Raw genomic sequence first — 23,327 nt, forward strand, 5'->3', positions numbered from 1 at the left:
TTAAAAAAAAGAATAAAGTCAGGAGAGAAGTAGATCCAATTTAAGGGTATGGTGTTCCAACGACTACTGCTACGGACAACAAGGTCTCAATTCCACTGGAAATAGGGTTGCCAGATTAAGCAAAGAAAAATACACAACACCCAGCTGAAACTGAATGTCAGGTAAACAATGCATAATGTTTTTAGTAGAAGTATGTTCCATGCAATATTTGGGACATACTTCTACTTTAAATATATCTACACTAATAAAAGAGAAAGATGCAAATTGATCGTACCTTTGCAACGCCCACCAGCCAATCAGGAGTCAGTATGCAAATTAACCAAACAAAGATATTGGGTTAATTTGCATACACAGGCACCAAGAGGCCAGGGGCGGGGTGGGACTCAGATGTTCCGCACCGCCCCAGCTGCTCCAGGCCTCTGGGCAGCATGGGAAGGTGGAAAGGCGGCTCAGGCTGGAGGGAAGGTGGTGATGGCAGCCAGGGGAAGGAAGGCCCATTCTTGCACTAATCTTCATGCATCGGGCCTCTAGTATATATATAAATAATTTTGCTCCCATCCCATTGGTTAAAGTTTGCAGCAGTGGAACGGGGAACAAACAGGAGCAGAAAGCAGATTAGTATTGCAGCCAAACCAGGTGCCCTCAGGCTACAGCTGCATACTGCTGGTTGCTGCAGCAACAGCCAGCAAAAATGTAGGCCACTGTGATATTAGTTAGCATATAACAGATGTCTAACTCACCCTACATTGAAATTGCAAAGGGAATTTTTCACATTTTAGAGGGGAAATATGCTCTGAAATTGGTGCCCCTGTTGTCACCTAACTCCATTTGAGTGACAGATGGAAAAGGCCAATTTCCCTTTTTATTGACACCAGCATGTAGTAAACAGAACCACGAAACAACTAATAGTAAGACCAACATGGCATTTCATCACATTTTTAACCTGAGAAAAAGGTGAGCCACACTGTTCAATAAGGGCACACCAAGAAAAGCCACACAATTTCCCACAGCTTTTCTGAAAAATTAGTAAGATCACCATAAGACACTGTTGGGAAATGGATATCACTGCCTAGTATATGTTCACCGTGAATCAATGTGGCAAGCAAATGAGATTCTCTCTGGATCACAATAGAAGTATAGAAGAGCAACCTGGATACTCGGCCTCTCCCAGAAATATATTTTAAAAAAATAAATAAATAAAAATAAAATGTTGTTGAGCAAAGTACACATATATAAATAACTATTATTTCATAATTCAAGGGATGCCTGAGGTATTTATTTCAGTGTATCAAGAAATAGCTAGTAATTACTCATGTTCTTATAAAGAGATCTAGTTCTTTCATTTCATAATTTTTTAAAGAGAACACAAATATGCAAAATAAGAGAATGGGAACATAATAACACAGTGCTTATCAAAAGAATAATAAGACACTAATTTACTTAGTTCTCTGTGAATATTTATATATGTAGATAAAATGATAATTTTCAAGAAATAATATATTACTAAGATCGAAAATTCTAAGGAGGCCAGTTACCATAGGAAAAGAAAGTAAAAAACTTCTACCCACCCCATCCCCAAATTCACCAGGACATATGGTTTCACAGAGGAATCATCCCAGCAACCTTTAAAGACACAGGAAACTTCAACAGTTAATGTTTAAGAAAACCTTCAATAATTACACTGTTTCATAGTACAGAAGAGGGAGAAATGCATCTTTTTATGGAAGTCGAAGTTCTCTTCTAATTCTAGTTTGCTGGAATGTTTTATCAGGAAGGAGTTTTGAGATTGTCAGATACTTTTTCTGCCCTCTATTGAAAGGAGTGTATGGTTGGTTTTGGGGGGGTTGGTTATTAATATTGTAAATGACATTGTTTGACTTTAGAATGTTAAACCAACTTTGCACAACTAGAATGAACCCACTTGGTCTTGTATTATCCTTTTTAAATGTTTTTGGATTTGATTTGCTAAAATTTTGTTAAGTACGTTGCCCTATAGTTTTCTTTCCTTTCAATGTCTTTGTCACGTTTTTGTGTCAGGGTAATGCCAGACCATAAAATTAGTCAGGAAGTGTTCTCCTCTGTATTTTTTTCTGGGAGAGTTTCTTTAGAAGAATATTTCTTACCTAAATGTTTGATAAAACTTGCAAGGAAAGCCCTAGGGCAGCGGTTCTCAACCTGTGGGTCGCGACCCCTTTGGGGGTCAAACGACCCTTTCACAGGGGTCACCTAAGACCATCCTGCATATCAGATATTTACATTACGATTCATAACAGTAGCAACATGACAGTTATGAAGTAGCAACGAAAATAATTTTATGGTTGGGTCACAACATGAGGAACTGTATTTAAGGGGCCAGAAGGTTGAGAACCACTGCCCTAGGGCCATCCACCTTTCTTTGTTGGAAGGTTTTTTTGGTGTTTTTGTTTGTTTGTTTTTGTTAGTCCTCACCTGAGGATGTTTTTTTCCATTGCTTTTTCAGAGAGTAGAAGGGAGGGAGCGGGAGAGAGAGAGAGACACACACAGCGATGTGAGAGAGACACACATCGACTGGTTGACTCCTGCACTTGCCCTGACTGGGGCAGGGAGCGAACTGCAACCCAGGTACATGTCCTCGACCAAGAATAGAAACCGTGACCCTTCGGTGCGCAGGCAGACACTACCACTGGGCCACAAGGGCCAGGGCATGTGGGAAGGTTTTTTAATTACAAATTCCATTTTCTTAATAGATATAGAGCTATTCAGGGTATGGTTTTTCTTGAGTGAGCTTTGGTAGTTTGTGTCTTTCAGGGAATTTGCGTATCATCCAAGTTGTCAAATTCATAAACATAAAGTCATTAATAATATTTCCTTTTATCCATTTTAATGTCTAGGATCTGTACTGATGTTCACGCTTTCATTTCTGATATTGGTGATTTGTCTCCTTTCTTTTCTTCTTAATGTCTAGCAGCTAGCTAGACTCTAGCTAGAAGTGTGTTAATTTTATTGATTTTTTTTCTAAGACCAGTTCTTGGCTTCATTGATTTTCTCTATGGTTTGTCTTTCTATAGTGTTGCTTTCTGCTCTTAACTTTATTTTCTTCTATTTATTTGGGTTTAATTTACTCTTCTTTTTCTAGGTTTTAAGATAGAAGCTTACATTATGTATTTTAGACTTTTCTTCTTTTTATATTAATAAAAGCATTTTAAGCTATATATTTCTCACTAAGTACTGCTAAAGCTACATCATACTACTTCTGGTATGTTGTATTTTCATTTTCATTCTACTCAGAATATTTTCTAATATTCCTTGTGATTTCTTTCTATGACTCATGGGATGTTTAGAAGCATGTTGTTTAACAGATATTGGGCAGATTCAGATATTTTTCTGTTATCGATTTTTATTTTAATTACATGTGATAGGAATAAATTCCACATTGTTTCAGTCTTTTTACATTGACTGAGGCTTGTTTGATTTCTCAGCATGTATTCTATCTTAACAAATGTCCGTGTACACTTGAGAAAAACGTTCATTCTGCTGTTGGATGGGGTGTTCTCTGAGTGGCAGTTGAGTTGGTTCATGTTGCTCGCATCCTCGGCTGTCTAGTTCTCGCAGTCACTGAGGGGAGTGCTGAACTTCCAGCTATGCTTTCAAGCCTGTCAATTTCTCTCAGTTTTTACTTCATGAATTTTTTGGAAATTTTTTTGTCTATTGGGTTTTTTTACACATTGTATACGGGAAACGTATTTATACGTTTTACGTTGACTGGTAAATACAATTTCCAGTGAGTTTTCCAGTATTTGTCTGTTTAAAATTTAAGAAAAATAATTCAGTATACATTTTATAGTAAATCACAAAAAGTTTCATTGAAAAAAAAATATGTAAAACTAAAGTTATTGTAATTTTACTGAATGTTGCCATTTGCGCAAAAAATTAGCAAAAACGGCCCGCATACAATGTGTTTAGAAAGAGAAGGAAAAAAGAGAAACATTAATTTGTGTTCTACTTATTTATGCAGTCATTGATTGACTTTTTGTTGTTTTTAATCCTTTTTGAGGGTATTTTTCCATTGATTTTAGAGAGTGGAAGGGAGAAAATGAGGGAGAGAGAGAAACATTGATGTAAGAGACACACATCGATTGGTTGCCTCCTTCAGGCACCCAACCCCTGACCACGCTGGGAACTGAGCCTGTAACCCAGGTATGTGCCCTTGACTGGGAATCAATCCCATGACCTTTTGGTCCTTGGGCCAATGCTCTAACCACTGAGCAAAGCTGGCCAGGGCCATTGGTTGATTCTTGTATGTTCCCTGACTGACGATTGAACACACAACCTTGCTATATCAGAATGACACTGACCAACTGAGCTACCCGGCCAAGGCTACCTCTTGTATTTTAAAGCCTTGTGATTAGGTGCATATATATTTGGGATTGTTATGTCTTTTTGCTGAATTGATTTGTAAAATGCCCTTCTTTATCCCTGTCATATTCTTTGTTCTGAAGTCTACTTTAATTTCAGTAGATTTTCTTTGTAAAGAATTCTGCCTATTGCTTTTTATTGAGCGTCTCATAAAATGAACCTGGGATTCTGATTGAGATTGCATTGGATTTATAGATTTTTTAAATATTTTTATTAATTTCAGAGAGGAAGGAAGAGGGAGAGAGAGATAGAAACATCCATGATGAGAGAGAATCATGGTGGATCGGCTGCCTCCTGCAAGTACCCCACTGGGGATCGAGCCCACAACCCGGGCATGTGCCCTGGACCAGAATCAAACCTGGGACCTTTCAGTTCACAGGCCGACGCTCTATCTGGCTAGGGCTGGATTTATAGATTTATTTAAGGAGAACATCTTCAGTATATTAAGCCCTCTTACTAAGAACATAGAATGTCTCTTCACTTATTCTGATCATCATATTCTTCATTATAATTTTACAGTTATTTTCCATAGAAATATGAATGTTCTTATTCAGTTAATTTCTAGATTTTTAGTTTTTCTCTCTTGTGAATAGTATCTGTTTGTATGATATTTTTGTGGTTGTCTTGTACTGATGTAGAAAATGGTATTAAATTTTAGATTGTCTAACATCTAATAACTTACTGCTTTTAGTAGATTATCCATTATGTGTCCCAGGATGCCTCTGCCATCCGATCGGAGATGTAGAGCAGGCAGTCACATGGACAGTTAAGAGCTCCTGGGAGAGGTCCAGTCTGCAAGTATAAAGGTGGAAATGATTGGCATACCGATGGCATTTGAGTCATGTGACTGGATCAGATCAAAAGTGAATCAATGTAGGTAGAAAAGAGATCCCAGGCGATGTTAACAAATTGATCAGAAGAGAAGGAACCATTCAAGGAGCAGTGAGTGAGGGGGAAGGAAAGCCAGAGGAGTGTGGAGTCCCACAGCCCAGGAAAGCAGTGTTTCCCTCGTGTGCAGCCTGGATGTCTTCCTGCCGGAGCAGAAATAACCTCAGAGTTTGTTCTCGGCCACTCCTACAGGCAGTGGCTGAGTGCAGGGACTCTGTTGTACCTGCATAATGTGTCCTGCTGGCTCCCTCACTTCCTAAGTGGGTAGCCTGGTGGGAGAGGCTCACCTCTCTGTGCCTTGGTTTGTCAGTTAAATAGGGACAGTGGCATTTATTACCTGTCTCAGAGGGTCAGGCAACTTAAGTGAGTTCATGCAAGAGCGTTTATAACCTGTCATTAAATAGTACTTGTTGTTTTTGTCATTACAGTTGTTTTTGTTGTTGTCTTTGTATCAGTTGTGTCTAGCACAGTATCTGATACACGTAGTGCTTAACATGTTTCTTGAACAAATGACTCTGTTAGCAGGATATTAGACGGGGAGAGGATGGAAAGGATGAACTACTGTGATAGGGGGTTCTTTAGAGGACTTTATCACTCTGGTAAAGTAGGGAGTGCAGGGGGCCGGCTGGAAGAGGTTGGGGGCGGGAAGGAGGACCTGCGTAATACGGTAGTGCATAAGGAAGGAACATGTTCTGAAATTCCAAGTTTGGGAGTTTCTGAATAAATAGCTATTACAAATGACTGACTAAATAAGGATAAGTACAAAATTGTAACTTAAAAGAGAAAAGGGAAGGAAACCTGTATAAAAGACTTAAGAAACATATTGTATGCAATGTATGGCTACTGATTCACACAAACCAGTTTTAAAATAGTGAGACTTGGGAAATTTGCCAGTGATAGCAATTTGATATTTAAGGAATTGCCATCATTTTTATCTGTAATAGTGTATGGTTATGCATTAAAAATCACTTCACTTTCAGAAATACATACTAAAACATTTACAGATGAAATTACATATGTATGAAATTTGCTTCAAGTAATCCAGTGAGGGGAGGGAGTGATGAGTGGGGTCATGTTAGCCATGAATTGATAATTACTAAAGTTGGATGGTAGCTATATGGGAATTCACTATAGTACTCCTCCTGCTTTTGTATTTATTTGAAATTTTCCATAATAAACAGTGAATTGAAGGACTATATTTGCCACTTATAACGTTTGACTTTACTACTCTAGGTTAGAATTTGAAAAACAAAAAACTCGGCTTAATATTCAACTAGAATATAGTCGCAATCAGCTGAAGAAGAAACTGAATAAGATCAACACATTAAAAGAAACTATCCAGAAAGGTAGAGAAGACATTGATAACCTGAAGAAGGTAATTAATAATGAAGTATCTCATCATTAAAATAATTACTTCCTCCATTGAATGCATATTGTTGTGCTCCTAAGTCTTATAGAGGGGTGGGGTGCGGGGGATAGATTTGAGAAATAACTTGAAGTAAAATGGGCACAGCTTCACGCATTATTAGATGTTGGAGTGGGAGAGGAGATGCCACAAATGACTGGTCCTAACTTGGGCAACTGGTGGATAGGAAAAGCAGGTTAAGGAGAGAAAATTCTGGACCTGTGGGGCTTGAGTTATGTGACATCTAGATAGCAATTTCTGTCGGGTAAAGAGCGCATAGATAATGGGAAGGCTGGGCTGGGTTGTGGGGTAAACTGGAACCATATATGAGTGGTTGAGACTCCCAGGCAGAGAGGAAGGCGGTGGAGCAGGGATGGGATTCTGGAATAAGGTCACATAGTACTGCCATGAAGAGAGCCAGAGGGGTGATATCCTTGAAGCCCCAGAGAGTCTGGAAGGAGGAAGTGATGAAAGTAAAATTTATTGATTTAGTTAAAAAAGTATGTCTGTCTAGTTTGCTAATTCAGAGTTCGTAGTAGCATGAACATTTTCCCAGACAATGGGAAGAGAAATCCGGTGGCAGTTAGTGAGGACTGAATCCGAAGTGAAGGACAAAGGCAGGGCCATGATCCCCAATTTCCAGGAAATGTACAGTGAGGGTCCCCTTCCATGAGAGAGACTCAGGAATCACACAGGGTAGGGGTGGATCTCAGAATAACTGGTTTGACTGTATTGATAAGAAGATGAGCTATTTAAAAAAAGAAGAGCTATTGACATTATTGATGTAAAAGATGGTAAATCTACAACGCGAATCATCTCCATCCAGGTTGAAGAAACTTGTCTGCAGGCTGTGGATGAGCTCATGGTGAAGCGGCAGCAACTGCAGGACGCATTTGCCGCCCAGAATTCCAATGTTGAGAAAGCCCACGCTCAAACTGAAGAGGAGCGGAAGAAGTTTTTGGCTGTTGACAGGTAATTAAGAATTTTATCAGATTGAAAGGCCATAACCAGAGTTTTAAAGATGTGTACTATGAATTTGACATTTATTATAGGAAGTTTTATTATTTGAATATGTGTCCTTTGTTACTTGTGGTCCCACATCACACCTTTCAAACATTCTAATTTAGAGGAAAACCAAGAGAGATGCTTAGCTGTTGAGTGAGCAGTTCTTTTAGGCGGATGAAAACATGGAGCTGTATAGAGTCCCTTACCCTACATCCCTCTTGACATTGGAGTTTTCCTGTTGTAGAGTCTCCCTCTAGTCTGTGTGTGTGTCACAGCATAACAGCTGAGGGCTATGACTACATGGCTGCATGTCCCATCTCCGATACTTAAATACTGTGCCCTCATTTCCTCGTCAGTAAAACGGGGAGAATAGTGCCTATCTCAGTAGTAGGACTAAGTGAGTGATTGTTTACATGACTCTCAGAACAGTACCCGGCACCTGATCAGCATGTGTATTTGCCATGATGATGATGATAACACTTTGAATCAGTTGGCTTTGTTGCACTACCATGACATCGACTTCCCATCATGATTGACACAATATTTGAGCCAAACTGATGACAATTGCAGGAAAGTGAAATCTGAACGGATTGAGAAAAATGCTCCAGAAAATAGCGGTTTTACAGCTTATTTTATACATTTGAATCAGAGGAGGAGACATAAGAGCAGGGGTCCTCAAACTTTTTAAACAGGGGGCCAGTTCACTGTCCCTCAGACCATTGGAGGGCCGGACTATAGTTTAAAAAAAAACTATGAACAAATTCCTGTGCACACTGCACATATCTTATTTTGAAGTAAAAAAACAAAACGGGAACAAATACAATATTTGTATTTGCCTGTGGCCCACGGGCCGTAGTTTGAGGACCCCTGCATAAGAGGGTTACATAAAATTCATTGGAGGTAGATTAAGGGCGTAGGAAAAAGCAAAGCAAGGAAATATCTGAGATTAATAAAAAGTCAAAGGAGAGACACATACTTTTACATTGGTGGGTAGAGGGCAGTTCATATTTAACATTTACAACACAGAGATGGTATGTGGGCAACAAGATAACAATGAGGGGTTCGAGGGAGACCAAGATGGCGGCATAGGTAAACACCGGAGACTGCTGCCGCAAACAACCACTTCAAAAATACAACTAAAAGACGGAACGGATATCACCCAGAACCACAGGAAGGCTGGCTGAGGAGAGACTCTTCAACTAGAAGGAAAAATAACAGCACACCGAGGCTCAGAGGAGGCGCAGTGTGGAAAAAACTCAGGTGCGGAGGTGCGCGCGCAAAGCGGGCTGGTGGCTGAGAGCGCGGTTGTCGTTTTCGGTCAGGGGGGAGTCTCAGACTCTGAGCTCCAGATACGGGCGAATCGCTGGGGACTCGGACCCAAACGGGAGAAGCGGGAGTGTCTGGCATCAGTTGGAAGGCAGCTTTCCCTCCGAGGTTTGCAGCGGTTCCGGGGGTTCTGAGAAGCAGAGCCTCTGGGAACAGGACTGAGGGCACCATAACGGCTCCCTCCGCCCGCCCTGTTGAGCCCGCCCCGCCCAAGCCCTGCGCAGAGCCATTTGCCGGATCGCCTCAGGCAAAGGCTAGATTAGCACCTCCCCAGAGGACAGAAGTTTTCCGCGGCAGACACAGCTGATTCACACAGCCAGTCGGCCTGGTGGTCAAATCCCTCTAGTATTAACTACAACAATCAAGGCTCAACTAGAACAAGACTGCGCACAAAGACCACTAGGGGGTGCACCAAGAAAGCATAAAAAATGCGGAGACAAAAAAACATGACAGAAATGGAGGATATAGAGCTAAAAAACGCAATTTTGAGGGCTTGCAATAAACTTTTGGAGAGCCTCACGAAAACTAATGAGACCCTCGATGCTATGATAAAGAAACTAGAAATTAAGCATACACGCTCTGAAATAAAGAATATTACACCCAATAGCAGACCAGAGGAGCGCAAGAATCAAGCCAAAGATTTGAAATGCGAAGAAGCAAAAAACACCCAACCGGAAAAGCAAAATGAAAAAAGAATCCGAAAATACGAAGATAGTGTAAGGAGCCTCTGGGACAGCTTCAAGCGTACCAACATCAGAATAATAGGGGTGCCAGAAGATGAGAGACAGCAAGATATTGAAAACCTATTTGAAGAAATAATGGCAGAAAACTTCCCCCACCTGGTGAAAGAAATGGACTTACAGGTCCAAGAAGCGCAGAGAACCCCAAACAAAAGGAATCCAAAGAGGACCACACCAAGACACATCATAATTAAAATGCCAAGAGCAAAAGACAAAGAGAGAATCTTAAAAGCAGCAAGAGAAAGAAACTCAGTTACCTACAAGGGAATACCCATACGACTGTCAGCTGATTTCTCAACAGAAACTTGGCAGGCCAGAAGGGAATGGCAAGAAATATTCAAAGTGCTGAATACCAAGAACCTACAACCAAGAATACTTTATCCAGCAAAGCTATCATTCAGAATTGAAGGTCAGATAAAGAGCTTCACAGATAAGGAAAAGCTAAAGGAGTTCATCACCACTAAACCAGTATTATACGAAATGCTGAAAGGTATCCTTTAAGAAGAGGAAGAAGAAAAAGGTAAAGATACAAATTGTGAACAACAAACATGCATCTATCAACAAGTGAATCTAAGAACCAAGTGAATAAATAATCTGATGTACAGAATGAACTGGTGATTATAATGAATCAGGGACATAGAAAGGGAATGGACTGACTATTCTTGGGGGGGAAAGGGGAATGGGAGATGCGGGAAGAAACTGGACAAAAATCGTGCACCTATGGATGAGGACAGTGGGTGGGGAGTGGAGTTATGGGGGGGAAAAAAGAGGAACAAATGTAATCTGAACAATAAAGATTTAATAAAAAAAACAATGAGGGGTTCTCTGGTCTCATGCTCTGGTGGGAGATTGTACCCTGAGGGGTCTGGAAAAGGGGAATATTCTGACATTCCAAGGGGGTGCGATCTTAGATGCGAAAACACAACAGACAGGCTCATTTAAGGTAAAGATTGACTTTTGTCAAGGACGCTATAGGCCTCGGTGGTGACTACCTGCCATGATTCCCTGTTCGTTTGGAATTTTATGTTTAGACCATCCTGTATGGTTACTGTAAGGACGGGGGTGGGGTGGGGGGAGCGGGGGAAGGCCTTTCTTTTGCTTTGCTGTGGCCGTCCACAATTTATAAAAAACACCTGGTAATTAAACTCAAGATTATTAGCTCCTCTAATTCAAATAGCCCCTCTATTCAAACTGCAAGACAAGATAAATTACTCTCAAGTCTACTAGTACATTCTTGCATACCCCTCCTTGTTGGTTTGGTTTTTTTACAACTCTGGGATAATTGGTAGAAAGTTCCTTTCCCTCCTCCTCTTCAAACAAGCCTCTTTTAAACTCTTCATAACTTTTGCTCTAAGCATATTTTACAGGCTTTGAGAAAATACTAGTAAGACACCTCCCTAGGACATCTGCCTGGACTGTCTCTTAAAAAACTAACAAAGAGCCACGCCCTGATGCCTGCTCTATTTCAGTCCCCAAATCCTCCTCCCTTGTCACCTAGCAACAGCAGCCAAGGCTTTAAAAAGGGGACCAGCTTTTTGTTCTTTGCCCTCGTCTTGATTAGCAATACACCTGCCCTTTCCCTTCAAAGAAAGTAAAATAAACTTCCTCTCTGCATCGCTTCTTTAAGTTGTGAATTCTTTCACAGCCCGCATAAAACCGTAAGTTACTTTCAGTCTGATTTTGTAAGGCCAGCCATGTAGGCCTTCTCTGAGCTTGTCAGGTTTAGTGTGTGGCCTCTTTTTCATCCACACAAGATAGAAACAAAAAGGTTTTTGTCTAAGATTCTTGATTGCAGTGAAAGTTTGTTTACTCTTGATTTTTTTAAAGTTTAAACAGAACCACATTTTTGTTTGTTGTTATATTCTTGAAAACCATATAATTCTTATTTCATTATTTGGTTCTGTTTCTAGCTTCTCTTTAAAATCATACATTGTTTCAGCTGGTAAAATTTCCAAGGCCTTATTTAAGAGAGAAGGCATGCCTGGCCAGCATGGCTCAGTGGATAGAGCGTCGGCCTGTGGACTGAAGGGTCCCGAGTTTGAGTCCAGTCAAGGGCACATGCCCAGGTTGTGGGCTCAATCCCCAGTAGGGGGTATGCAGGAGGCAGCAGATTGATGATTCTCTCTCCTTATTGATGTTTCTATCTCTTTCCCTCTCCCATCCTCTCTGAAATCAATAAAAAAAATTTTAAAAACTACAGAAGGCATTACATTAGTGGTGGTAGTAAAAAAGTTCAGACTGTTAGCTGTGCAGGGACTTAATTGGCAAGAGATTTCTCTCGCTAAGAGACTTTCTTGGTTTGAGGTTCTAAAATGTAGAGCTTAGCCCTAGCCTTTTGGCTCAGTGGATAGAGCATCAGCCTGAGGCCCAAAGGTCCCGGGTTCGATTCTGGTCAAGGGCATGTACCTCAGTTGCAGGCTCCTCCCTGGTCCAGGCCCTGGTTAGTTAGGGCTTGTGCAGGAGGCAACCAATCGATGTGTTTCTGTCACATCGATGTTTCTCTTTCCCTCTCTCTTCTACTCTTCCTAAAAATCAATGGAAAAAAATATCCTCAGGCAAGGATTAACAAACAAACAAAAAAAGAAATATCCTATATAATAAAAGGCTAATATGCAAATTGACCAAATGGCTATGTCATGCACTGACCACCAGGGGGAAGACTCTCAACGCAGGAGCTGCCCCTGGTGGTCAGTGAGCTCCCACAGGAGGAGTGCCGCTCAGCCAGAAGCCCAGCTCACAGCTGGCAAGCACAGCCACCGTGGCGGGAGCCTCTCCCACTCCACGGCAGTGCTAAGGATGTTGGACTGTGGATGTCCCCCAAGGGGTCCCTGTAAGAGGGCACAGGCCAGGCTGAGGGACCACCCCCCACCCCCGCCAGTGCACAAATCTCATGCACTGGGCCTCTAGTAGAGCGTATATTCAGGGGAAAATGCAGCTTGATTGGGGTGATGAGCACACAGAATAGTTATACAGACGAGTATTATAGAATTGTACACCTGAAAACTATGTAATTCTATTAACCAATGTCACCCCATTAAATTCAGTTAAATACATAAATAGAAATGCAGCTTGAAAATTTGTACAGATTTAGAATTAAAATAAGCAGAAAAAACAGTATTGTTGCTAGCCTGATTGAAGGAAGAATACTCATTATTGAATAGTCTCCCTTGGGTTAACTAATCACATTAGGGTCAGTGAGATCGCTTGAGAACTTACAGCACTCATAGAAAAAAATAATTTCATGTAAGCTTATAACACATTTTTCTTTTTGGTGCAACTTTACATGATGAGTGAAATGTAATCACGTTTTCATATCTGTATTTGCAGGGAAGTGGGAAAACGGCAAAAAGAAGTTGTGATCGTTCAGTCTTCCCTGGAACAGAAACGGCTAGAGAAGCATAATATGCTGCTTGATTGCAAAGTTCAAGACATTGAAATCCTTCTTCTGTTGGGGTCCCTAGATGACATCATTGAAGTAGAGGTATTCTAGCCAGTGGTTTCTGAACGAGTACATTGTGTCGAACTTACTGTCATGTCCTGTGCTGCTTAGTGGGTCCCAGCTCTGCGGACTGTCCCTGTGCTCTGAAGCCCCTCTGCAGGCAGGGAAGACCTCCTCCTTCCAGGACAGAGAGAACCATCCATCATCACTCCCGAGGACCAGGAACTTGGTGCAGTTCTCCCCTGTCTCTTGCTCATCCAGGCCCTTTAGCCCACAGGATGGACCCGAGTTTCTGACCTGTGTAGAGATGCCCAAGAGAAATGGGAGAGTTAACGCTGTTGGAATTTGGGACCTTTGGGGAGGTGCCACAGGGGACTGCAGGCAGCACGCAGGCCACCGCAGGGCAGTTCCCTGCACTCGGTAGCATTGCATGTGCACCTTCACCAGCAACTCAAGGTGGTTCTCACAAGAACATGCCTCACTGAGTCCATGCACGTATGAGAGGGCAGGGGAGCAAGGATGGACCCCCAAGGAATCAGAAGATGAAGCAAGGTCTACTAGTGGACATTGGTTTGCTTTTTTTCTCACTGTATTTGAATCACTCTAGGGTCATTGGAAGTATGCACCCTTAGTTCTGTCTCCCATGTTAGGAAAGGTATGACTGTAGTTCAGAAAGACTATCTTAATATTAGCTAATCCAGAAGATGCCAAAAATAGTTATTTGTTTTGCCCCTCAAGTCATCTCTGAGTTCTTACTATGTTAGTGAACCACTTCTCTGTTCTGCTTCCCACATCCCTCCCCTTCTGCTCTGCCCTCAGACAAAGTCCCTTCGGTTCCATCCAGCCTTCCGCTCCAGAAGAGGCTTCCATCCTTTGGAATCTTCAGAATGAAGCATCTCTAAAACCATACTTCTCTTGCTAACACTGCCCACTCCTTCTAGCATAAATCTGATGGGCTAATATACTCCGAGAGTCTTTTTCTCTATTTTAGCAGAGGTCACATGTTAGACAGGAGGTAAGGAAAGGAGAAAACAAGTTCTGGCCACAAAGGACATACCAGGTGTACCAGTTAATAATGCGGATTTTTTCAATAGATGGAGTTACACATATGTTGATATATATATGCGATTTGATATGTATGCTATTTTGTTGTATTGACAGCAAGCTTCAAAACTTCATATGTCAAACTTTCTGAAGGTGTTAAAATCATAGATATTTTTACGCTTAAAAATGTCAAATTTCGTGCAGAAAAAAGAGCATTTGCGGGAAGTTTTAATTCATTATTTTGAAGGAAAAGTTATCATATACTTCGGGAAGCTTATGGTGAGCATGCTCCATCTCAAGATACTTGTGAACGTTGGTTTAAACGCTTTAAAAGTGATGATTTCAATGTGAAAGACAAAGAACGTCCAGGTCAACCAAAAAAGCTTGAAGACCAACAATTACAAGCATTATTGGATGAAGATGCATTGCAAACTCAAAAACAACTTGCAGAAAGATTAAATGTTGCTCAGCAAACAATTTCCTATCGTTTACACGCAATGGGAAAGATTTTAAAGGAAGGAAAATGGGTGCCACATCAACTGAATGAAACACAAATGGAAAACTGAAGCCATCAGTAAAATGTTGCTTCAACGGCACGAAAGAAAGGTTTTTTTTGCATCAAATTGTGACTGGCGATGAAAAGTGGATTAATCCCAAACGCACAAAATCATGGGTTGATCCAGGTCAACCATTAATATCAACTGCAAGGCCAAATCGCTTTGGAAAGAAGACAATGCTCTGCGTTTGGTGGGATCAGGAAGGTGTGGTGTATTATGAGCTTCTAAAACCAGATGAAACCATTAATACTGATCGCTACTGACAACAAAGAACCAATTTGAACCATGCTTTGATCGTGAAACGACCAGAATGTGCCAGAAGGCACGGCAAAGTAATTTTGCTTCATGATGATGCACCATCACACACTTCAAAACCAGTTAAAGACACGTTAAGAGATCTTGCCTGGGAAGTATTAACCCACCCGCTTTATTCACCAGACCTTGCTCCTTCAGATGACCACTTGTTCTAATCTAGTGGTTCTCAACCTGTGGGTCGAGACCCCTTTGGCAGTCAAACGACCCTTTCACAGGGGTCACCTAAGACCATCCTGCATATCAGATATTTACATTATGATTCATAACAGTAGCAACATTACAGTTATGAAGTAGCAACAAAAATAATTTTATGGTTGGGTCACAACATGAGGAACTGTATTTAAAGGGTCGGAAGGTTGAGAACCACTGTTCTAATCGATGGCACACGCACTTTCTGAGCAGCACTTCAAAACGTATGAAGAAGTTGAGAATTGGGTCTCTGAATGGTTTGCTCAAAACAAGGAAAGTTCTATTGGGACGGTATCCAACAAATTACCTGAAAGATGGGGGAGTTGTGTAGGTAGCGATGGACATTACTTTAAATAAAGCACTTTTGATGTTTCTCTTGAAATGATCGTGTTTTCTTTGATTACAAAACCCACCATTATTAACTGGTACACCTGGTAAACCCACTTCAAATGGCTTTGGGGGTGGGGGAAGTGAATGAATAGGGCTAGAGGGGAAGTGGTCTCATGCATGACTCAGTCCAGGAATTTGAACACCATCAAGAACTCATTCTGGCTCGGCATCTATTGGCTTTATTCTCTCAGGTCAGTTTCCCCATAGGCTGCAGCTGAATCCACGAGCTCTGACCAGAGGGAAGGAAGGCTTTCCTGACCTCAGAAGAGTCCTGGGGAGGAATTCTGGCTCCTTGTGGGTCATGTGTCCACTCTTACGGGTGCAGAGAGGGAAAGGATGGGTCTGCTAGCAGAAGCAGATGGGAAGCAATAGAAAGTCTGTTTAAAGGCAGGGTCATGCCCTAACTGGTTTGGCTCAGTGGATAGAGCATCAGCCTGTGAACTGAAGGGTCCCGGGTTCGATTCCGGTCAAGGGCATGTACCTTGGTTGCGGGCACATCCCCAGTTGGAGGCATGCAGGAGGCAGCTGGTCGATGTTTCTCTCTCATCGATGTTTCTAACTCTCTATCCCTCTCCCTTCCTCTCTATAAAAAAAAAAAATCAAATATATTTAAAAAAAATAAAAATAAAGGCAGGGTCATTTTAGAAGAGGTTCGTTACAGAGCAGGGGAGGAGGAAGCCGACTTAGTGACTGACTGCTGAGTGAGCGCTGTGGGTCCTGTTGCTCTTTCAATTGGTAAACCTCCAGTCATTGTCCACCTTGCCCACCAGGAGTGTGGAGTTATTTACTGCTGTATTAGCTTGAAACACTTTCATGTTCAGTGAGGGGGTATTTTAGAGCAGGTGTGAAGACCTTAAGCTGGACTAATACTGAATTATTATCTAAAAAGAAAAAGGGGTAGTTTTATTCCACTTTGTGCTGGTCAAGCCGCACCGGAGTTCTGCATTCACTTGGTAAAGCATGCTGCTTTGTAAGAGTAACGTGACCAGGGGAGTGAAGAGGCCCAGTGGAAGGTCTTAGCACAGAAGCAGGATCACACGGGCTGTGGTGGAGGCCAGAGTCGGGTTTCTGCAGCTGGGGAGCTTTCTACTAGAAAGATGGGCGGCCTGTCATGGCGAGTCCCTGATTAAAATGTCGTCAGGACGTCTAGTAGTGGCGTGTAATGGGGACGCTGCACAGGTATTCTGTAGAGCCCAGGTTAGCAAAGGCATGCGGCGGAAACCGTCTCTCCAGAGGGTGAGCAGGAGCCCTGGGTCGGAGTGATTGTCCTATACACTGAGGTAGAGCCTGAGGTTGCCCTTCCCCTCGAGGTGTTCAGACGCAGAGAGCGCTACCTGCACCTGCCAGGGTTCTCACAGATTCTCACGTGCGGAGACCACACCAGATCACTGGTTCCGAATCTTTCTGGGGGCCTAAAGCTGCCGGGATCTTGTTGCACAGGAGTCTGCAATTCTCACGGCTGCCGGGTGAGGCTCATGGTGCTGGCCCGATGACCAGGGTTTGAGTAGCAAGTCCCCAGGTGACTCATGGAAGTTGAATACAAATGGAGAGATTCAGTATCACATTTTGTATTCAGGTTCAACTTCTATGTGAACTGTTTTAGCATATATTACATCAAATGTAGGCATAATTCCCAAAATAGTCTCATTTGTTTTTCAGAGAATATCTAGAAAGGAATGGTGACACAGGTTTTCTCTCTTAATTTGTGAATCTTAGTGTTTGGTGTCAGCGTTACACCGACAGGAAGCCTGCAGCTGAATAAGTGCTCGTTTCTGTGTTCCTTCTTTCCTTCCTTCTTTCTCTTCCTTCCTTCAGAGGCTAATACATGTTGAAACTGAAACAAGTGTCACCAGGGGTTGCACTAGGCAGTCACAGTGAACACGTGCCCGAATCCCTTCCTTCACATGCGAGTGGGGGACAGATCGACACACACACAAAATGGTAAACATGAAGCACTCATGTTGGGTGCAGGTCAAAAAAACAAAGCAGGAAAGAGTCGAGAGCATTGGTGGGGGAGGTTTGCATCTTAGATGGAGAGGCCGTTGGTGGCCTAAGCAAAGGTAGTTGGTAGTAGGTGAGTGGCGAAGGGACACAGACATCTTAGGAACGGTTGTCCAGGTGGAGGTCAGTGGGCCGGCCTGGGTGGCTGTGCGCCTGCCCTGTGCGGCCGGAGCAGAGTGGGCGCAGGGAGACGGGCACGGACGGCTGGGGCCAGGCCTGCGTGGCCTTGTGGCATCGTCAAGATTTCCACTTCTACTCCGAGCGGGGTAACAGTCAACTGGAGGTGGGAGCAGACAGATGAGGGGAGACGGCCATTTCCGGTAACAAGGAAAGGTCTCCTGTGTTTTTCAGTTGGGAACTGAAGCGGAAAGCAGCCAGGCCACAATGGACATCTATGAAAGAGAAGCAGCCATTGAGATAGACTACAGCTCCCTGAGAGAGGACTTGAAGGTAATCGGAAGGTTTCCGTTGTCTATGACCAACAGTATATTGAAAATTTAAATAAAGCAGAATAAGTTTTAGTCCATGGAGCGTAAGTGCTGGAGGGGGTCGGTTTCCTAATGGTTTATGAAGAAATCGTGTCGACAGGTTACATTGTAAATGTGTGTATCAGCACCTCTCACAGTGTTTTGTAGGACACTGTACCATGAAACTCTTGCCAAAGAAGAAAGGTTTCTTGGTCACCAGCTTTCTGAAAGGCTACCCCCTTCTTGGAGATTCACCATGAGCATGAAAGTCTTTGAAAAGTCCTGCAGTGGACAAAAGGAGCCAACGTGCTCCGGCATCCCCAGGGCAGTGCCCAGTAGGTGGCGTCCTTCCCAGCTGCGGAGCACAGACCGGGCAGCTCTGTGCTCTGTCACCTGTGGGCGTGTGCGCTCTGCTCTTGGTGTCCTGCTGTCCTGAGGCTGCTGCTCTCAGGAGGGCAAAGCGACTGCAGCCATTGTTGGCTTCCAGCCAAAGCCAGGACCTTCTGGGGGAGAGGCCTTTGCAGTGGCGCTGTTCTTCCATTAAGGAGGCTTTTCCTGCGAAGCTGCAGCAAGTGGCCCCTCATCACAGTGGCCTGAACTGGGACACATGTTCATTCCTGACCAGTCACCTCCCTCCCACCCCCACCCCAGGTACATGGACCCATGAGGGAGAAATGGTCCCGTGGGCTTGCGAGAAAGGCGGAAATGGTGAATGCAGGGATGCAGAGAGCAGTATCCTCCACGGCTTTTCATTTCATGTGTTGTTCATATGTTTTGTTACATTTGTTGGGCTCTGATCGTACTGTGGTATCTTTAGGCAATCAGAAAAAAGCTTTTGTCTTTCCTATAGTAATTTACTCAACGTTTTTCAAATAATTCTTTTCCCAATAAATTGTCATCTTTATTATATATTAACCAACCCCCTCTGAGGGGTGAAGCTCATTTTCCTAGAAGGTCAGGCCTGCACCACCACCTTTTCCCTTTCCTCCTCGCTCAAGCTAGTGCTCTTCGTTGTTTGGCTTTCAGCTTTCGTGATACCCTCCAGGTGGGTGGGATGGCCCTCCCTGCCCCTCAGTCCCTGTGCTGGCCTGCTAGGGGTCCCACATGCTGTAGATGCCGTGTGTGTGTGTGTGTGTGTGTGTGTGTGTGTGTGTGTGTGTGTGAGCTCCTGAAGGGCAAGTTTGTATTGCATCCTTGGTGTCTAATAGATGGTCAGTACTTTTAAAGAAAGAGTAAATGAAGGTGATAGCTGAATTGTTGCTTTCTAGACAGATTAATATGGAGGTGAAGCACATTCCAAGAGAGCAGTGTCTGTAACACCAACTGAAGCCAATGAGAGGGCACAGCCCACTCTGGAGGCCACAAACACTGCCCCTGAATGTCAGCCTGGAGAGGGCCGTATGGGAGGGCGGGCGACAGGGCCAGACCCCACAGGGCTCTGTGCCTGATCCCTTAGCAGTTAGGATCTAGAAGGCGTGCTAATTGTTGCTCTTCGCTGCCAATAACAGGCTCTACAATCTGATAAGGAAGTTGAGGCCCACCTTAAACTCCTTCTGCAACAAGTAGCCTCACAAGAAGATGTCCTGTTGAGGACAGCAGCCCCGAACCTCAGAGCCTTGGAGAACCTAAAGACTGTCCGAGACAAGTTTCAGGAGTCCACAGATGGTGAACTTTAGCAAGATCATACTCATGGGTGTTTGGGTTTTGATTTCCATAACACTTCTCAGCAACCCCACCCTGGATTGTACATTTGTTTTTATTATATGTATATTTTTCTTTGTTGTCTTATATTAATATGTACTTTTAATACTGAATCACTAATTGCTTCCCTTTTGAAAAGTGTTCTGCTTTAATTAAAAAACAAGTTTATTGGTTATTTTCGAACAGGTAATATATTTTATATTAGCATAATAGGCATATTAGATACTGTATTAGAACTTGTCATTATTTTAAAATTCACCCTATCAGAAAAAGGGCTTGTCAGTTGTAAGAGCCATATTCATGGAGTTAATAATTGAGTTATTTTCCATGTAGATTTTATTCAAGACAATCAAAATCTAATTTAAAAAATAATTTATGCTTTAAAGTTGAAGAGAAGTCCCTCCACGGTCTCTACAGTAAACAACACTGATTCTCTCTTAGCTTTTGAGGCCAGCAGAAAGGAAGCCAGAATGTGTAGGCAAGAGTTTGAACAGGTGAAAAAAAGGAGATATGATCTTTTCAGCCAGTGTTTTGAGCACATCTCAGTCTCAATTGATCAAATCTACAAGAAGCTCTGCAGAAACAACAGTGCCCAAGTATGTATCTTTTTACCCTAAAATGTTAGTAAAAACTTTGTTATTGGTAGTGCTTTTTTTCTGATGGGAAACAAATACCCACCACATTATTTGAGTGACCCACTGACAGGACGAAGTCAGCTGATGAAGACTGGTTATCATAATGGCCTGTGCTCGGTCCCCCACTCTAGCATCGCCAGCCTGGACAAGTCCAGATCTCTCTAGTCCTGCTTCTTCACCTGCAGAATGAGTGGGTTCAATCATTTGGTTTCCAAGTTCCCTTTACTTCTGGAATTGTTGTCTGGTCCTAATTTAATTTTCTAGAACTGAAGTGAGGCAGGGTCATGCAGAGGATCTTGGTAAAGGGCTGATCTGGACTTACGAAGGTGACCTGATAACAAAGGGAAGGGAAGAACCAAAGGCCGGATTCCAATCCAGTTATGTCCTTTGTAATGGTGGTTTCTGCTGGAAGTACGCCTTCCTTGTCGAAATCCACAGCAAATACTATGGAGTTGAATGTGGAATAAAGATGTAGATTGGGTCTTAGGTATCTGCTTTTACTCTTTCTCATGATGTTCCTTTATGCCTGGGAGCTGATCCTAGAGTGGATATTTAGAATTTCAACCAGAAATAATTTACTTAGTTTCAGTAAAGCAGGACTATAAAAGTCCCATTAACTCTTTGAGGGCAGGATTCATCTGAGTCTACAGTACGTGGCCCAAAATAGGTGTTCCATAAATGGTTAATGAATGGACCAGTGAGTGAACTGAATGAAGACTTTTTAAAGACTGGCATGTGCTGCTGTGGCTTGAATGGCAGTGTGTGGAAGGCCTGATTCTTCGTGTATGCTGGAATGCTTTTCCTCTTCTCCCACCCAGACAACCCTGTTGCCTGTGACTGCATGTAGAGCTAAATACATTATTTATAGGCATTGATATTTTTCCCAAAAAATGGAGGAAAACCTAACCGATAAAATATTTTTGCAGTTAAGCCTGTTGCAAATCCAAGTTAAAATATACTAATTGCTTTTCTGATTTTGCTAATTAAGTAACATGTGTTTCAGGCATTTCTTAGCCCAGAGAACCCAGAAGAGCCTTACTTGGAGGGAATTGGCTATAACTGTGTGGCCCCAGGCAAACGGTTCATGCCAATGGACAACTTGTCAGGGGGAGAAAAATGTGTGGCAGCTTTGGCGCTCCTGTTCGCTGTGCACAGGTAAGGCCACCGTGAGCTGTGGGGGTTTTGTATCAGCACAGAAACCAATGGACCTCCTACAGCAGGCATGTCGCGCCGCAAGCCTCATTTATTTGGCTCGTGTTAGCCTTTGAGTTTGACATGCTTGTCCTACAGAATCCTGTTAATTGCTTGTCTTTAGTTGTGTTTAGCAGTATGTGAATACAAAACTGTTTTCTCCAGCCAGACAATCCAGGTGATGTTTTACATCTATAACAATTTAGACAGATAATCTAAGAGAAAATTCAGTCTTTAACAGATTTTTATTAAATTTCTATTATCAGTAGCTACTGATATTTTAGATTTATAGAAAGAAGGAAGAAAAATAAATATTTGGAATAGCCAGATGTGACATCAGAATTGCAAGAAGAACAATAACAAACCCCAAGCAAACAAAAACACCCAACTTGTATATTACTTTCCTGGTCCACATTTGGAGATCTGCTGTTTAGTAAAGAATGTTAAGCAAAGTGTTTCTTCTGAAAAAAAAATGTTTCACCTCTCATTTCCACTGATGGTGGCACTGTTCATAAAATCAATCAAGGAAAAGTTAGCCAACATGAAGGCAATTAACTTTCAGCATCCAGAGCACTAGGCGAAGATCTCAGGAGACGATGCTGCCTCTATCTCATGTCAAGAAGAATAGCATGGAAGTTCTGCAGCTGGTTTTTATTGATCTCAAGAAGGAAGAGGAATAGGCCATTACAGGAAAGAAATGCCATTAGTGCAGGGGGCTTAGGGAAAGCCGAGCAGGGTCTAACTGGGAGCTTGTGTTGAGTAAATCTTGCCAGAATAAGATGATTTCTAGGTATCACCCCCCGCCACCACCCCCTTATTCAACAGATAAGCATCATATATTTACTGTGCCAGGTGGTGGTTAGGCATTGGAGAGAGAGCAGAGAACAAAGCAAAATCCGTCTCAAAGATAACTTCATTCTAGGCGGGGAAGACAGTTGATAAATAAGGTGTATTAACAAATGAATTCTCTAATGTGAGACTATGACAAATAGCAAATGCTGTAGGGAGAAAAATTAAAGCAAGGAATGGAGATAGTAGTAGGGAAGGGTTTGCAATATTAAAGAGAGTCATCTGGGAAGGCCTCTTTGAGAAGGTAACAGTTGAGCAAAGATACAAAGGAATTAGGGGAGCAAGAATGTAGACATAACGATCAGCAAGTGCAAAGGCCCTGTACGGCCAGAGTGAGCCTTGCCTCTGTGGAGAAGAGACTGTGCAGCAGCGGCCGGCATGGGTTAAGTCCCTAACCATTAGGGAACTAGTGTTGGACCCGGGTGAGAGCAGAAGGGTCATCAGAGACAAGCATGGGGCATGGAGGAGTCAGGATGGCTCCAGGGGCTCTGGCCTAATCAGCTGGAGTGAAACAGCTGCATTAACTGAGGACAGGGACACCACGGAAGGGATTAGGTTTGGACGGGCAGGTGAGGCGTTTGATTTTGGATGAGTTTGAGCTGTTTATCAGACACCGTGTGGAATCGCTGAGGAAGCTGTTAAATGTGTGCAGTGAGTTCGTGGTTCTCAACCTTGGCTGCACATTAGAGTCACCTGGGAATCTTTTTAAAATCCTGATTTCTGGGCCTCATCCTCCGGAAATTCTGTTTCTTTGTTATGGGGTGAGGCCACAACATTAGTAACAAAGAAA

General features: G+C 42.7%; 1 protein-coding gene across 2 annotated transcripts in view; it reads left to right on the forward strand.

Annotated features, from left to right (window-relative positions):
• SMC1B (structural maintenance of chromosomes 1B) overlaps positions 1-23,327 on the forward strand; it is a 63,944-nt gene that overhangs the window by 30,789 nt on the left and 9,828 nt on the right. The window contains exons 16-22 of one of the 2 annotated variants that reach the window (XM_005886022.2): positions 6,517-6,658; positions 7,515-7,660; positions 13,087-13,240; positions 18,046-18,144; positions 19,670-19,826; positions 20,304-20,458; positions 21,501-21,652. In XM_005886022.2, coding sequence (XP_005886084.1) covers positions 6,517-6,658; positions 7,515-7,660; positions 13,087-13,240; positions 18,046-18,144; positions 19,670-19,826; positions 20,304-20,458; positions 21,501-21,652 — 1,005 coding nt within the window. Of the gene's footprint in view, positions 1-6,516; positions 6,659-7,514; positions 7,661-13,086; positions 13,241-18,045; positions 18,145-19,669; positions 19,827-20,303; positions 20,463-21,500; positions 21,653-23,327 lie in introns of both variants that reach the window. The other variant, XM_014533177.1, reaches the window with a different exon arrangement.

This window comes from Myotis brandtii, unplaced genomic scaffold (genome assembly GCF_000412655.1).
Source record: "Myotis brandtii unplaced genomic scaffold, ASM41265v1 scaffold952, whole genome shotgun sequence".
Taxonomy (NCBI): Eukaryota; Metazoa; Chordata; class Mammalia; order Chiroptera; family Vespertilionidae; genus Myotis; species Myotis brandtii.